At 36.2% G+C, this 13968-nt stretch overlaps 1 protein-coding gene across 1 annotated transcript; it reads left to right on the top strand.

Moving 5' to 3' along the window:
• Window positions 1-5668: 5668 nt before the first annotated feature.
• On the top strand, window positions 5669-13942 carry CCDC152 (coiled-coil domain containing 152). The gene is made up of 5 exons (XM_058173284.1): window positions 5669-7421; window positions 8253-8358; window positions 9448-9516; window positions 10435-10499; window positions 12916-13942. The coding sequence occupies exons 1-5, from the start codon at window positions 7299-7301 to the stop codon at window positions 13033-13035; spliced, it is 483 nt and encodes a 160-aa protein (XP_058029267.1). The 5' UTR covers window positions 5669-7298; the 3' UTR covers window positions 13036-13942.
• Window positions 13943-13968: the final 26 nt, after the last annotated feature.

Here is a 13968-nt window from a genome sequence, read left to right as displayed (position 1 = left end):
TCTGCTCATAGATATGCCAGCTTGGGATATGCCTGATTTCTGTAACTGTAGCCCTCAAGATGCCTTTTGAAAACTAAGATCATTATTTCACATAATTTTGTAAACCATTAAATGGCACAGTTAAAACCCCAAGAAAAGTCTGCAAAAGCCTCATCAACATATGTGGTGTGATCCTATGAGGTCTGCAGGTTTCTCAGAAATGAGATCCTTCTCCATGAAAAGGTTGCCCTCTGAGCTACAGAAGGTTAAGTTGCCTCAACTTAAGCAACTCTGCTGCCTCCACTGGTGAAACACAGCAAGACATATTAGGAGGACTATATAGCCCCAAATGTAATGAACATGGATATTCTTTTGGTTATGGAAAAAGTTGGTCTGGGGAAGTCTGAACAATATTTGATTCATGAAGGACTCCACATGTGAATTCTAGCATCCTGAACATCTCCAGAACTGTTATTCCACCTTTCCATCTGTTTGAAAAGGAAGCATATAAATTACTGAATAAATTTTAAAAATCAAAAAGAAATCTCCATAGGTGTAAGACACAGCAGGTGAAAACTTTCTAAATATATTTTGGCTTCTTTGTGAACTTCTGGTTGTACCAACAGAAGAGAATATATGTAGCTCAGTGTTGAACTTGATGCTCCCTGAACTTGGTTGTTTGCTCAGAGATGATTCATCACATGTCTAGGTGACGTCATCAATGCACAGATGATGTTACCTAATCAGATAATGAAATGTCTGCAAGCAAACAACCAAATAAAGAGCGCTCCAAGGACTCCACACGCCTCCAGAAAACATCACACAGAGTTCAAGGATTCTCTGGAGCACTTGAATGATGAACACTTGAACACCTTGGATTCATGATTCCTGAACAGCTTTAATAGGGGATTAGGGAACAAAACCCTAGATCAAATGAGATCAAAGCCTAGGGGGGGGAAAATGCTGAGCAAGATTTAATGTGAATTAGACTTTCAGTAGGCAAAAAAAAATCCCTTCTCAAGTCATTTCAGTTGTGAGTAAATTTACTCAATTCAAGGTTCTTATCTGATCGGTATTATGATACTTGCCAATAGATGATTCCTAATTTAAAATTGTGTCCTCATCTATTAATAAATTACGAAACACCAAACAGGATTTTCTCCTTCCCTCCATCTGAAAACGTAGGAAGGAAAATGGTTGTACTACAAAAAGAAGTGTACACATGGAAGCTGTATAATAATAGCTTTTAAGTTAATAAACTTTAACAACATTTCAGAGGATCTGGCTAAAACACAAATATACGGAACAAATTATAACATAACATATAACATAACATAACATCAGAGTTGGAAGGGACCTTGGAGGCCTTCTAGTCCAACCCCCTGCCCAGGCAGGAAACCCTATACCATCTCAGTCAGATGGTTATCCAACATTTTCTTAAAAATTTCCAGTGTTGGAGCATTCACAACTTCTGAAGGCAACTTCTGAAGGCACTTATTAATTGTTCTAACTGTCAGGAAATTTCTCCTTAGTTCTAAGTTGCTTCTTTCTTTGACCAGTTTCCACCCATTGCTTCTTGTTCTACCCTCAGGTGCTTTGGTGAACAGCCTGACTCCCTCTTCTTTGTGGCAGCCCCTAAGATATTGGAACACAGCTATCATGTCTCCCCTAGTCCTTCTTTTTGTTAAACTAGACATACCCAGTTCCTGCAACCGTTCTTCATATGTTTTATCCTCCAGTCCCCTAATCATCTTTGTTGCTCTTCTCTGCACTCTTTCTAGAGTCTCAACATCTTTTTTACATCGTGGCGACCAAAACTGGATGCAATATTCCAAGTGTGGCCTGTATCATGTACTGAATAGCAAAAGTACAGTTTAAAAATTAGTCTCGTATTTTTAATTAGAATTTGGGAAAATATTGATCCATGTAATACAATATATTACTAAGGCTTACGTGTAACAGAAGCATAACCAGAGGTTTGTTGCTTGAATTAGTACGGTAATTTCTTTCTGTTTTGTGACTTAGAAACAGCCTAGTGAATTCCAGGTATATGGATGTCTTCCTTTCTGACAACAATCTTGACTCTAAATAAATAGATAGAACCCTCAGATTTCTGCTAAAAATGAAAAAAAAAAGGTCTTTGTTATTTTTGCTAAAATAATTGTTTCTGTACAAATCAGGGAGCAGTTTCTATCAATATCAGGAGTTAAAACAGCAAGTAAACAGCCATTTGGAATATCTAATCTCTGTGTTCTTTGTCATTAAAATCTCTGGTTAGCACTCATTAAATTTGTTCCCTAGAATTCATTAAATTAATCAATCCTGAACCTGAACCTAGCGAAGTTGCTTCTGGTATCGTTTAATATTTCCAAGTATTAAAATATAGCATTAATTTCTTAGGCTTGCAAACATGTATTGTAATGAGCACAGTTAATGGTCCTCTGGTTTTAAAAAAGCAAACTATAAGGATTGGGGGACGTTTTTTGCTGTGAATACTTATTATTATAATGATTGAATCAATAAATGGTGTACTTTAGGAAGTAAACTTTCATCCACTCTTTCTCTTACAACAAAAAACAGCTGATTCTTCTTTCATTTCTTTCAAATTTGGAGAAAATTCAAGCTTTTTTCCTTCTTTTACCCCACCTTTATTATTTATATAAATAAGTCAAGGTGGCGAGCATACTAATATACCTTCCTCCTATTTTCCCCACACTAACAACCCTGTGAGGTGAGTTCAGCTGAGACAGCGTGCCTGGTACAAAGTCATCCAGCCAGCTTTCATGCCTAAGGCAGAATTAGAATTCAGTCTCCCAGTTTTTAGCTCGGTGCCTTAACCACTAAACCAAACTGCACCTCTATTCCAGTGATGGGTTTCAAAAAATTTTACTACCGGTTCTGTCGTCATGGCTTGGTGGGCATGGCTTGGTGGGTTTGGCAGGGGAAGGATACTGTAAAATTTCCATTTCCACCCCATTCCAAAAGAAGGATACTATAAAATCTCCATTCCCTCCCCAATCCAGAGGAAGGTTACAGCAAAATCCCCATTTCCTCCCAATCAGCTGGGACTCAGGAGGCAGAGAATAGATGGGTGTGGGGCCAGTCAGAATTTTTACTACTGGTTCTCCAAACTACTCAAAATTTTTGCTACCAATTCTCCAGAACTGGTCAGAACCTGCTGAAACCCACCTCTGCTCTATTCCCTTTTCTTGTGCTAAGAATGCAAAAAAAAAAAAAACACCACCCAATTAGCCAGCTAACCTAATGAGTAGTTTTGAGTACAAATGTCGCACTCGGATCATTGAAAGTAGAATTAGTAACTGTGATGGTAACTGACAGTTCCTAGGCTTTGAGAAAACCTCCATAATTTAGAGCTGATTACCTATTAGGTGGTGACTTGAGGCCATAAGACAATACGCAATACATAAACACAGAAGACTTGAAGTCAGCAAACCATTACACTGTATTAAAAACATGATCTCTATGTTTTACAATGCCTTCTCACATATCCTCATACATGCAAGAGTTATTTATTTTCCCCTGCTCCTATTCTCTGCTTGTCATGTTTTCCATTGGTACTTATTTCAGGAGGCATCCATGCATCATGCAATCTTCTTCCCTGTGTTATAGTTTCCTCATTTATGAATAGATTGTTTCCATTCTGAATCCGCTCAATATCTGACTGTGCCTAAAGAGAGAAAATGCATGTGCATATGATGCCAATGGGCAATGTTAGACATTGGTGATGGCAAGGGTGTCTGCAGGAAAGGTCAAAAAACTCAAATGGCCGCTATGACTGCGTAATTGAAACCCTGTCCTTTTTAAAAGCACATTGTGCAATGCAAATAAACACTCTATGGAGCTTCAATTGGCCTGTTGTGGTTGCATCTTGACTTTAAAACCTTTCCCTGCAAGTGCCCCTTTGTGCGGGGATGAAGGTGCAATTGTAAAAGAAAGGAAAAATTAAAATATTTGACAAAATACTGCTTGAACATTGTCATGATGAAGAGGATCACTTGTTGGGAGTGGAGTCAAAGAGTCAAGATGGAAGCCATGTTTGTGCGATCAATGCCACAGCCTTTTTTATGCATGTACAACATATCTAAACAGTTGGGGCTTTGATCATCTAGATTTTTTTGCCCTGCTACCGCCTTGCCTGGATACCCTAGTTGGGTTCCCAAAAGGCATTAAACTAAGCTCCTAGAATAGTGGGTGGTCCATCAATGAAGGTTTTGTAAGAAAAGATTGGGCAACCATTTGTTCAGGATCATATATTGGTATAAGGTCTCCTGCCTTAGGCAAGGGGTTGGACTAGAAGACCTCCAATATCTCTTCCAGCCCTATTTTTATGATTCTAAGCTAAAGTAGGTTTGGTAGTTTGTGGTAGTTTGTAATTTTTGTCTTAGAATATTTTGTGAAAAAAATCACATTAAAGCCATAACATAATGTATTTGTTATTACTATATTAAAATTTTAAACTCAGCAAGTGAGTTCAAACATGCTTGTGATAAATGAATGTCTATCATCCAACGAAAATTAAAAATAAATAAATACATAAAATAAAACAAACAAAATAAAATCTGCCAATCCTAGGTCCTTGGGAAGGATTCGATAGGTGTCCCAAAAGTGCTTTTTCAAAAGGCAACTGGACTTTTCTTTTTCCTTAAAGATGCTTCGCTTCTCATTCAAGAAGCTTCTTCAGCTCTGACTCGATAGGTAGAATATTTGACTTTCTGTGTGATGAACCAATAAGGAACACATAAAAATACTGTATTATTAATAATAAGAAGAAGATAAAAATGAATAATAAAAATAATTAAAAAGAAAAGAAAAACAAAAACTCAAAGGGAAAATTCAATGGACCACTGGTTCTTTTTCTGCTTTCAATTTTCTGTTTCTATATTAATAATAAGTTAATATAAATAAATTAAAATTTATATTTTGCTTAGGTTATAAATTTATTTTGGTAGCATAAACACCACAATTGTATTTTGGTGTTTAGAATGCTGTATACTCCTATTCTGTTTTATCTAATTTATGAATCAGTTAACACATGCGGTTAACACTTTTTGAAAAATTAGCGGTTAAATTTGGAGCCTTGGTCTTTGCCCTAAAGTCCATTAATAAATATAATTTATTCCTCTACTCAAATATAGTCACATTTTCTTCATCTAGCAGTGCTTCCGGGTTTTTAATAACTGTACAGCTGGTAGGCCTCTAACAGACAGTTTCCCACCATCTGCAAATATTATAATTCTTTTGCTTGATAAAGAAAGGAAAGGAGAAGAGAGGAGAGGGAAGGGAAGGGAAAGGAGGAGAGGAGAGGGGAAGGAAGGGAAAGGAAAGGAAAGGAAATTATATAAATTAATCATTTTAATTAATATAGGTTTCTGGCCAGAACCTTCCCTTGGTTATACAATCACTTCCTTTTTCTTCCAAAAGAGCAGTGGGGAAATTTTTCTGCAATATTTCTTTTGCTTATTACTTGCCCTATGCCACCTTCTCTGCATGAGCACAAGGTTGCTTCCAGAGAAGACTCAGTTTATTTAATTCCCCTACGAAAACTGCAGAAGGATCTCCCCAAATCCTGGGACATTTCACTACGTGGGTCATTCAACCATTGGGACAGCACAGGGAAAACAAAGTGTGTGTATGTGTCCCCCCCCCCCATTCTGGATGATGGGTGGTATGTTCCATAAATCCGTATTCTAGGCTGGATCTTTCCTTGCCAGAAAGTTCAGTTTCAGGATGGTTTCTATCGCTGGTTTGTGTGCCACTTTATGATGCCACATAAAGATTAAAAACCTATTCGGCCTTCAGAGCCTCTTGCCTTCACTCTTAATGTACACAGGTCCTCACTGTGCACCCTATGGCTCATATCATCAACTTATTTTCCATTCACTTCAAATATATGTTCAGATACTTTCCTTCAGAGACGGGGTTGCCAACTAATGGATAAATAATAGACTTGGCCTGCTCTTCTTCCTTCAAGATATTTTAATAATAAAAACCAGCAGGGACAAGGCATAATTTCTTTATTTACGAATGAAATTAAACATAATCTCCAACTATTTTTTTCAGGGATAAGTACAAAAAATAGTGATGCATCTAGAGAGAGATACATGTCTTTCTCTCACAGAATTATCCCTCGCACCCACCATTTCCCCCTCAGCTTAAGTGCAATTTTAATTTAATTTTAAAACGTAACTTTGAAGTGACACACCATTTCCCCAAGATACATAAAAATTGGTGAACATTTTTGTTCCTCTTTTACTGTTTTAATTTTTAAACATATTTATCAATACTGTAGGTTTATATCCTGCTTTCAAGGCCTAGATACTTAGAAAGCAGCTCACAGTAGAGAAAAAAGCAATGCCTATATTATATAAGATGTTATTCAAGAAATGTAATAATTTACCAATGTTGACTAAATGCTAGATGGGGACTTGGGAACTTTTCTACAACAGCCTAGCCTGCAGTTAAAAGATAAGAATGGCACAATACATTGCAATCTGTAATGTTATAAACACACAAAAATAACAGATAAGTTTACCAAAAAAAAACTGCCATTTTTTTTGGTTCCCTAAAGGCAAAATTATTACTGACTGAAAATGTTATTTACAACTGTCCAAATTTCAGTTACTTTAACAAAACCGGCTTTGCATAGCTAGTCATAGCCAAATCAGAGAAAATATCAATGCTCAAAGCAGCATTGCGTTTTAATATTTTCTCCCTGGGAAAGCTCTTCTGCATAAAAAATTATCTTGACTATGTATACCTACCATGGAACTAGTACATATAGTGTTTAAACTATATCTTTCAACAAATTCTGAGGAACAACACTTTGTTTTAGCATGATACAAGACAGACTTGACAAGTAACATAAGTAGAGATGTTTCAATAATAAGATGTCTGGCATATAAATTTAATAAATAAAAATACACTGATGAATTTATAACTGGGAAGAGCTTAAAATATCAACAGTATATAAGCAAACTGAAATTATACAAACAGAACTATTTAACCCAAACATGACATTTTCTAAGTCTAAGATAGAAATCTTAAACATACGTACAATATAGCAATATTGTTAACATATTTAACAATTTAAGATTAAGCATTGCTGAATACAGTTCATGGCCTTGTCTACAAAAATGGCTGTAACATTTGTGCATGCAGATCACAGAATGCAGCCACTGCTATGTGCTTTACATTTTAACTATGGCACTTCTTACCATGTTAAAAAAAATGCTATTTCTCCCCATGGAAATTGCTTCTCACATGACAAAGGAGTAGACCATTATGCTTAAGATAACTAAATGTATACATATTACATATTTTTCTTTGATATACAGCAAACTGTGAAGCAATCTTGCAACATGAAGAAAACCAGTGTGGTGAATCTTGACAAACTTTTAGAGGACTTCTCACATATAGAAATGGTAAAAGAGCAAACAGAAAAACAATAATATACCCAAATTCTTAAATGTTTACCTAGAAAGTTAGCAACTCACTAAGAGTTGTCATTTTGGATAGCAAGATGTGTGGCATATAAATTAAATATATAAATATTTTCTTTCACTATGCCTTTGAAGTCCCTTTCTTTATGGGTCTGGTTATGCAGTGGAATAGAACTCTTGATAATTAAACTTGGAAAATATGAAGTAGATGCAATAAGGCATTGTTTAAGCTCTTATCTCATTTAGGAGATTCAGCTCTTCAAATCAATTAAGTTTTCAACTGAAAATGCTTTTTTAATTTAAAGTAGAAACAGTGATTTCCCCAATGTCTGTCATAGACTGAATCTAATTGTTTTCTCTTGATATTATGGAGCTATTTTTTTCACTTAATTTTTTCTTTTTAATATAATGAGTTAATCTTCAGGGGGAAAACCCACAGGTCAATAGAAAATATGGATAATTTAGCTTCATAAGGGACGCTCCATTTTTCCAAAAATAATCTCTGGAAAAGTGCTAACAAAATCCCTTTCCTGAATCCCAATAATCAGATAACAAATTTTATTAGTGTTTTATTCAATCAGTATTCAGTTTCAGAATAGCTATGAAATCAGTCACTCATTCTCTATGAAGCACATCCAAGATCATTCTGCTTTTTTTTAAGGGTCATGCTTTCAGATTTCTAATGCTTGACCAAATATCAGCAAACGTTCAGCTTGTATTTTTTTAAAAAGATTTTCTGTCAGAATAATTGAGGAACTGGGAAGAATACTTCAAACAAAAGGTTTCATTTGGAATTCAAATAATTTCCTACAGAAAATATCAGAACTTCATGGAAAAAATCATCTTCTGAATCTTGAGTTGGACAAAACAAATAAATTGATGACAATTAGCCAGTCAAGGGAAGATATGGCTAAACAAGGTAAGCATTCATTTCCTTGGCGGTGTTTACTACCAGACATGTGTTGGAACCCATAAAATGTGTGTGTGGATACTATCTTTGTGTAATGAAGATAGTCCAACAGCAGAGCAGCCCCAATATTCTGGCTAGTGGCAAGGAATTTGTTATTGCACCAGCGCCAAAGGAGCTGGCATTCAAAGCATAGGGCTTTTGTAGTGGGAAGATCACTTCCCCATACATTTTCACTATTTAAAATTGGAAAGCAATTGGATCCTTTGAGGAATGAAGTTCACTGCCACTTTAGAATGGCTCTAGATATTGCTAGCAGGTGAATGAAAAGAGTCACAGTAACTAAGCTTTAAATCTTTAGACATGGAACTGCTGTCATAATCATGCTTTTCTTTTTCTTCCATTCAGTCATGCCCAATTCTCAGAGACTGCAGGGACTTGTCCAGGCAGTCTTCTTCTTGGCTATGTTTTTCAAAAGTGGTTTTCCATTATATAAATAATTATATAAAGGAAACTGAGATAATGAATGGATTGTTCCAAGATGTAGCAGTTATTGCTTTACTTGAACTTCACTTTGGCAGCTATAAATGCAAGGCAAGCCCAAGGCTGAAGAAGGAACAGAAACATTAAAATATTTAATTGAAGATTCAAACATGTGATACTTTTTCCTTAATAAAAATTCTTAGGCATTTTTAGATCTCTCCAGAATGGAAAAATATAATGTGGCTTCAAATTCTCTACATTTGTATTCCCTGAACTCTTAAGAAGCGGTATTTCATATTTTCATTTTAAAATTGTTATGAGTAAATGGTCTGAAAATTAAGGATACCAGAGGTCCATCTTGTGGTCACTATTTGCAACTGCAAGACAGTCGGAATATGATAATATACCATTTTAAGTACAATTGCTGATACTTAAATAAGCAAATTTAAAATAGAAAAAATGATAGTTCAAATATCAAATTTGGTTTTCTTACATTATACCCATCTTGGAAGCATGTATGCCTCATTGCAATAATTTTTAAAGATTAGTATAATTATCAAAATAACAATAACTTAAAAATAAATATATTCATTTCTTTTCTTCTTTTCTTTTTAAAAGACTGTGCTACATTCCAGAATGTGATTAAAGGTCTTCAACAAACTATAGAGGACCAATATAATCTGAGAGGTAAAGAAGTGCAATGTGATTTCATAGAATGTTATTTTTCTTGGTTGAGAGGGAGATCCTGTACAGGTAGTCTTTGACTTAAAACCATTTATTTAACGAAAGTTCAAAGTTATAATGGCCTGGAAAAAGTGGTTTACAAACCCTGGTCACCCTTACAACTATCACAGCGCCCCCAGAGTCACATGATCACAATTTGTGTACTTGGTAACCGGCTCATATTTACAAACAATTACAGCATCCTAAGGTCACATGATCATAATTTGTGCACTTTTTTACTTGTTTCCAGCAAAAACATCTGTTGGGAAAGTTCAATTGCTTTAAGGACTGTTGTAAAAATGGTCATAAAATTGCATTCAATCTCATGGTGACTATTTAGAACTGCAACGACTTATGATGGAAATTCTGGTCACAACTGTGGTCATAAGTCAAGGACTACCTGTATAGTCAGAAGAATTTATGGCTGACCCTTGAAGAAAAAAAAAACACAAACCATGCACAATTTTTCAGTACAGCAAAGGCAGAATGTTTTTCACGAGAAGCATCTTTCCTATCTAAACCATCCTTCAGAGAATAAGTTGCTTCTTAAATATTTTCAGAGAATTTGATTGTCACTCTCTGATTTGCAAGTCCTTTCCCAGATTTCTACTACATAAAAACAAGTAAAAATATTATACTTTTATGGCAGTACTTATCAATTTTGCCAGCATATCCAGTTGAGGGAAAATATGAGAATGAAAATATTCAGGATTTTTTAAAGTCCTTTTCTTCTCTTGTTTTCTTATGCAAGAACCCCTTAATTTAGATATAGTTTTAAATCAGTGATGTTCAAGTCAAGGATCCTTTCATTTTTTTTAGAGTTCAGAATAGTTGGAAATTTATTTATCACTCTTATTTTGTAATGTTATTATCCTTATATAGATGAAAATGAGAAGCTCGAAAACACAGTCCAGATTTTAAAAGAGAAATTGAAGACTCATGAAAAGGTAGGAACACTCTGTTTTCAAAACCCCTTGTTTCTGATTTCTAGAGTCTTTAGATGATTTTCTGATTTTTATAGTAATCATTACTATCTTCCTTATTGTTCATTAATGATTTAAATACAAGCATATTAGATTGTTGGATTAAAATTCAATGTTTTATTTGCGGCTCACAATAAAAATTTTAAAAGCCAGCCTTGTCTTCTGGCAATTTTATACTTGCTCCTGAAAGTTTCCAGGAGTTGTAACTGGAGTGGAACAATTATTTGCAAGTGCATAAGAGCAACAATATATTATACTACATTTTAAATTGGTAAAATTTGCATGTTACATTTTATGCCATTTAAGGCAATTATGATTTGCATAAATACAAACATCTTTGCTGTTTAGAAAAGAAAACTTGCCCTTTACCACTAAAGCATAATGTTTGTATGTCCAATTTCCGGTTAAACAGCCTTGGAAAATTATTTTATTAGAACATTGAAGGGGCTGAGTGAATTTATTTCTGGGTGAGCTGCAAGTATTTCTGAAATCATACACATACACACACATCAGCAGGTTCTGACCAGTTCTGAAGAACCGGTGGAGGAAATTTTGAGTAGTTCGGAGAACTGGTAGTAAAAATTCTGACTGGCCCTGCCCCCATCTATTCTCTGCCTCCTGAGTCCCAGCTGATTGAGAGGAAATGGGAAATTTCCAGTAACCTTCCCCTGGAGTGGGGTGGTGTAGGAAGTTAGCACCCACCCCCCTCCTAGAAGAATGAAATATTTTAGAAAATATTAAAAAGGCAGAATATATTTCCCTGGATGAGAAATAGAGATGAGAAATAACATGTTTTAAGGACAAAGCAGCTCCCTGCAGCTTCCTGCCTCCCCCCCCACACACACCTTTGTCAATGGGTCATTAAGGCCTCAGCCAAGCTCATTTCCCCCACCTTAGTCTATGGGCCATCATCTGCAACACAATAGGACCCATCTAGCAACAGAAACTCACCACATGACACCCGGGAAGATTACATCAGCCAGCAAGGCTCGCTAAAATCCCCACCCCCTGGGAGTCTGACAACCAATCAGGACATTCTTTCTGTGCCCTGGGAAGTTCAAAGCTTAGCGAGAGCATAAAGCCAGGGCACACACAGCACATCACCCTTTTCTGTTCAGGAACTCAAGCCATGTGATTCTGACCACCATTAAATCATCTTTCCAAGCAGTCTCCATGTTTCCAGTGTCTTTATCCCCACTTGGAACTGAACCCAGATGGACGTTTTCTTCAAACAGTGGGAATAGAGATTTTACAGTATTCTTCCCCTGGAATGCAGTGGGAATGGAGATTTTGTAATATCCTTCCCCTGCCACACCCACCAAGCTACACCCACAGAACCGGTAGTAAAAAAATTTGAAACCCACCATTGACGCAAATCATGGTTTCATTTGCAATGACAGAACTCTGCAGAGTTTGTGGGCAGTCTGTTTTCCCATTGTCAGGAAGCCGCACCTTACCTCCTGGCTTTTATACTGAGATTGCAAACTGTTCATAATTGATAAAGAGGAAACAAGACTTGCTTCTCTACAACAATTTAGATTTGTTTTTAATACAATCAGACAAATGCATACATTCCTATTGATTCCACTATAAAAGGATTTATCCTAGCTCTTCTGGCTGTAGAACCCAGAAGCCTTAGTAATTCAGATCAAAGAGACATACATCAGCAAGACTTGAATCATTACTTCCTCTTCAGCAGGGAGTCAGTGAATTGCAAAGTGGCACCCTGCTACTTGTCTTTCTTTGTGCAATGTCCTCATGGAAGGGAAGGGTTTGCAAATTGTTTTCTTTTTGTGTGGAGTGAGAGGATTTTTGTTGCTTTAAGACTGGCTTGGTCTCTCTTGAAGAGAGTGGAATTTGAAGAAGGCATTGAGCACTTCCTTCTCCTCAACATAGCATGGGGAGGGGGAGGCAGATTTTGACAGATCTATGCCCTATGTTCAAAAGAAGCCCAGATCACCGCTGATAGGAGGATTGCACTGTGAACCAAAAAGAAAAGAGAAGCTCCTTCTCTTCATCCACTCTTTCATCCACCATCACTCTCTCACACACATTGCCTATTCCCCATCACTTTTAGTCAGGTCTTGTTTTGGTTGATTCAGTTTTCCAAAATAGGGATTGTTTTACTAGTAGGTACAGGAGGAGAGCCCAAGAATCGCACTTTCCATCTGCCCATGCCCAGGAACCAGAGGATTCAGGTATGCCCCCACCACCTAAAAGTGACCAATGGATGCCAGAATGATCCCAACGCTAAAGGAATCCCTGATGAACCCAATTTAAAATTTTGGTTAAAAAAAAGCAATTTGCAGGAGTACATTGAGTGAAAACTATATTAACATAATTCAATTGCAAAGACTTAAATGTTTCAATAAATTCCTAGGAACATGAAAATATGGTTGATAAACTCATTAGAGAAATAAAAAACAAGGAGAAGGAACACAACCACGAACAGAATAAACTTCAGAGCAACATGAACAAGCAACGTAAGCATAATAGATGATGTGTACACAGTGTTTGAAAGATACAGAGTGTAAGGCATAGCCTTCATTGAGTGCACTATTAAATTATTTTTCACTGATAAAAGACAGAATTACATGTTACAAGTATTTTGAAAATATCTCTTCCCAACTGAAAAATAAAGTGTAAAGCTCTACATGTATGCTCTGCACATCTTTAATAACTTATATTCCATTCTAGCAAATTAGGCAGTTTCAAATGAGTAACACAATTTGTTCGTCTTGCCTTTCAGATACGAACTGTGTCGTAAAAAAACTTTACATCAGCTAAAAAACAAAAAACTTTGCTTCTGTTTAAAAACAGTAAAGAAAATATTAAAGTGAAAGGGAGGAAGGAGGAAGGATTTCATCAAGTTTGCAACAAAATTTATTGCTATAATTTACCCCCAATTCAGACCAAGCTAGTCTCTGAGCAGCAGTTGGTGGTCCTTCATGGACAGTTGATGGAGAGAGCAAGAATTAAGTGATTTTCTACTCTTGACCCCAAAGCCACTGTAAAAATAGGATCTGATTTTCTGTTTGGCAGGGAGGAGATAAGCAAACTTGCAACAACAGCTGCTTTTGCTTTAGCTACTGTAGGGAGCCAGATTGTCTTCTTCTTACTAGTATGTTCTTTCTGGGAAGAAAGGTATACAGTCCCCCCAGTGGCCCTTGACCTCCTTGGCAGATGGATGAGGACAGAATGTGCTACTACTTAGTTCTCCAGTTCCAGACAACTGCTAATTGTGGTGACATGTTGTATATGATATGGAGACATGAAGAAGATATGAAGAATACCGAAGTATTTGGGCTTGTCCCATGCCTTCAGAGGGACTTTATTTTGCAGAGTGAATGCACATTATTTTCAAAATATTTAATTTAATTTTGTTACAAAAATCTTATTTTGTTAACAAAATGTGTTAACAAAATCTAATTTT

This window comes from Ahaetulla prasina, chromosome 2 (assembly GCF_028640845.1).
Source record: "Ahaetulla prasina isolate Xishuangbanna chromosome 2, ASM2864084v1, whole genome shotgun sequence".
NCBI classification, from domain to species: Eukaryota; Metazoa; Chordata; class Lepidosauria; order Squamata; family Colubridae; genus Ahaetulla; species Ahaetulla prasina.
The sequence above is the reverse complement of the archived record's forward strand: the minus strand, read 5'-3'. Positions and strand labels throughout refer to the sequence as shown.

What these genes read in the sequence shown, in the direction of transcription:
- CCDC152 (XM_058173284.1), top strand. Translation starts at nt 7,299, where the DNA reads ATGTATACATATTACATATTTTTCTTTGATATACAGCAAACTGTGAAG. An exon ending in ACTTCTCACATATAGAAATG is followed by an intron (nt 7,422 to 8,252) that starts GTAAAAGAGCAA and finishes AATTTCCTACAG; the next exon opens with AAAATATCAGAACTTCATGG. An exon ending in GGAAGATATGGCTAAACAAG is followed by an intron (nt 8,359 to 9,447) that starts GTAAGCATTCAT and finishes TCTTTTTAAAAG; the next exon opens with ACTGTGCTACATTCCAGAAT.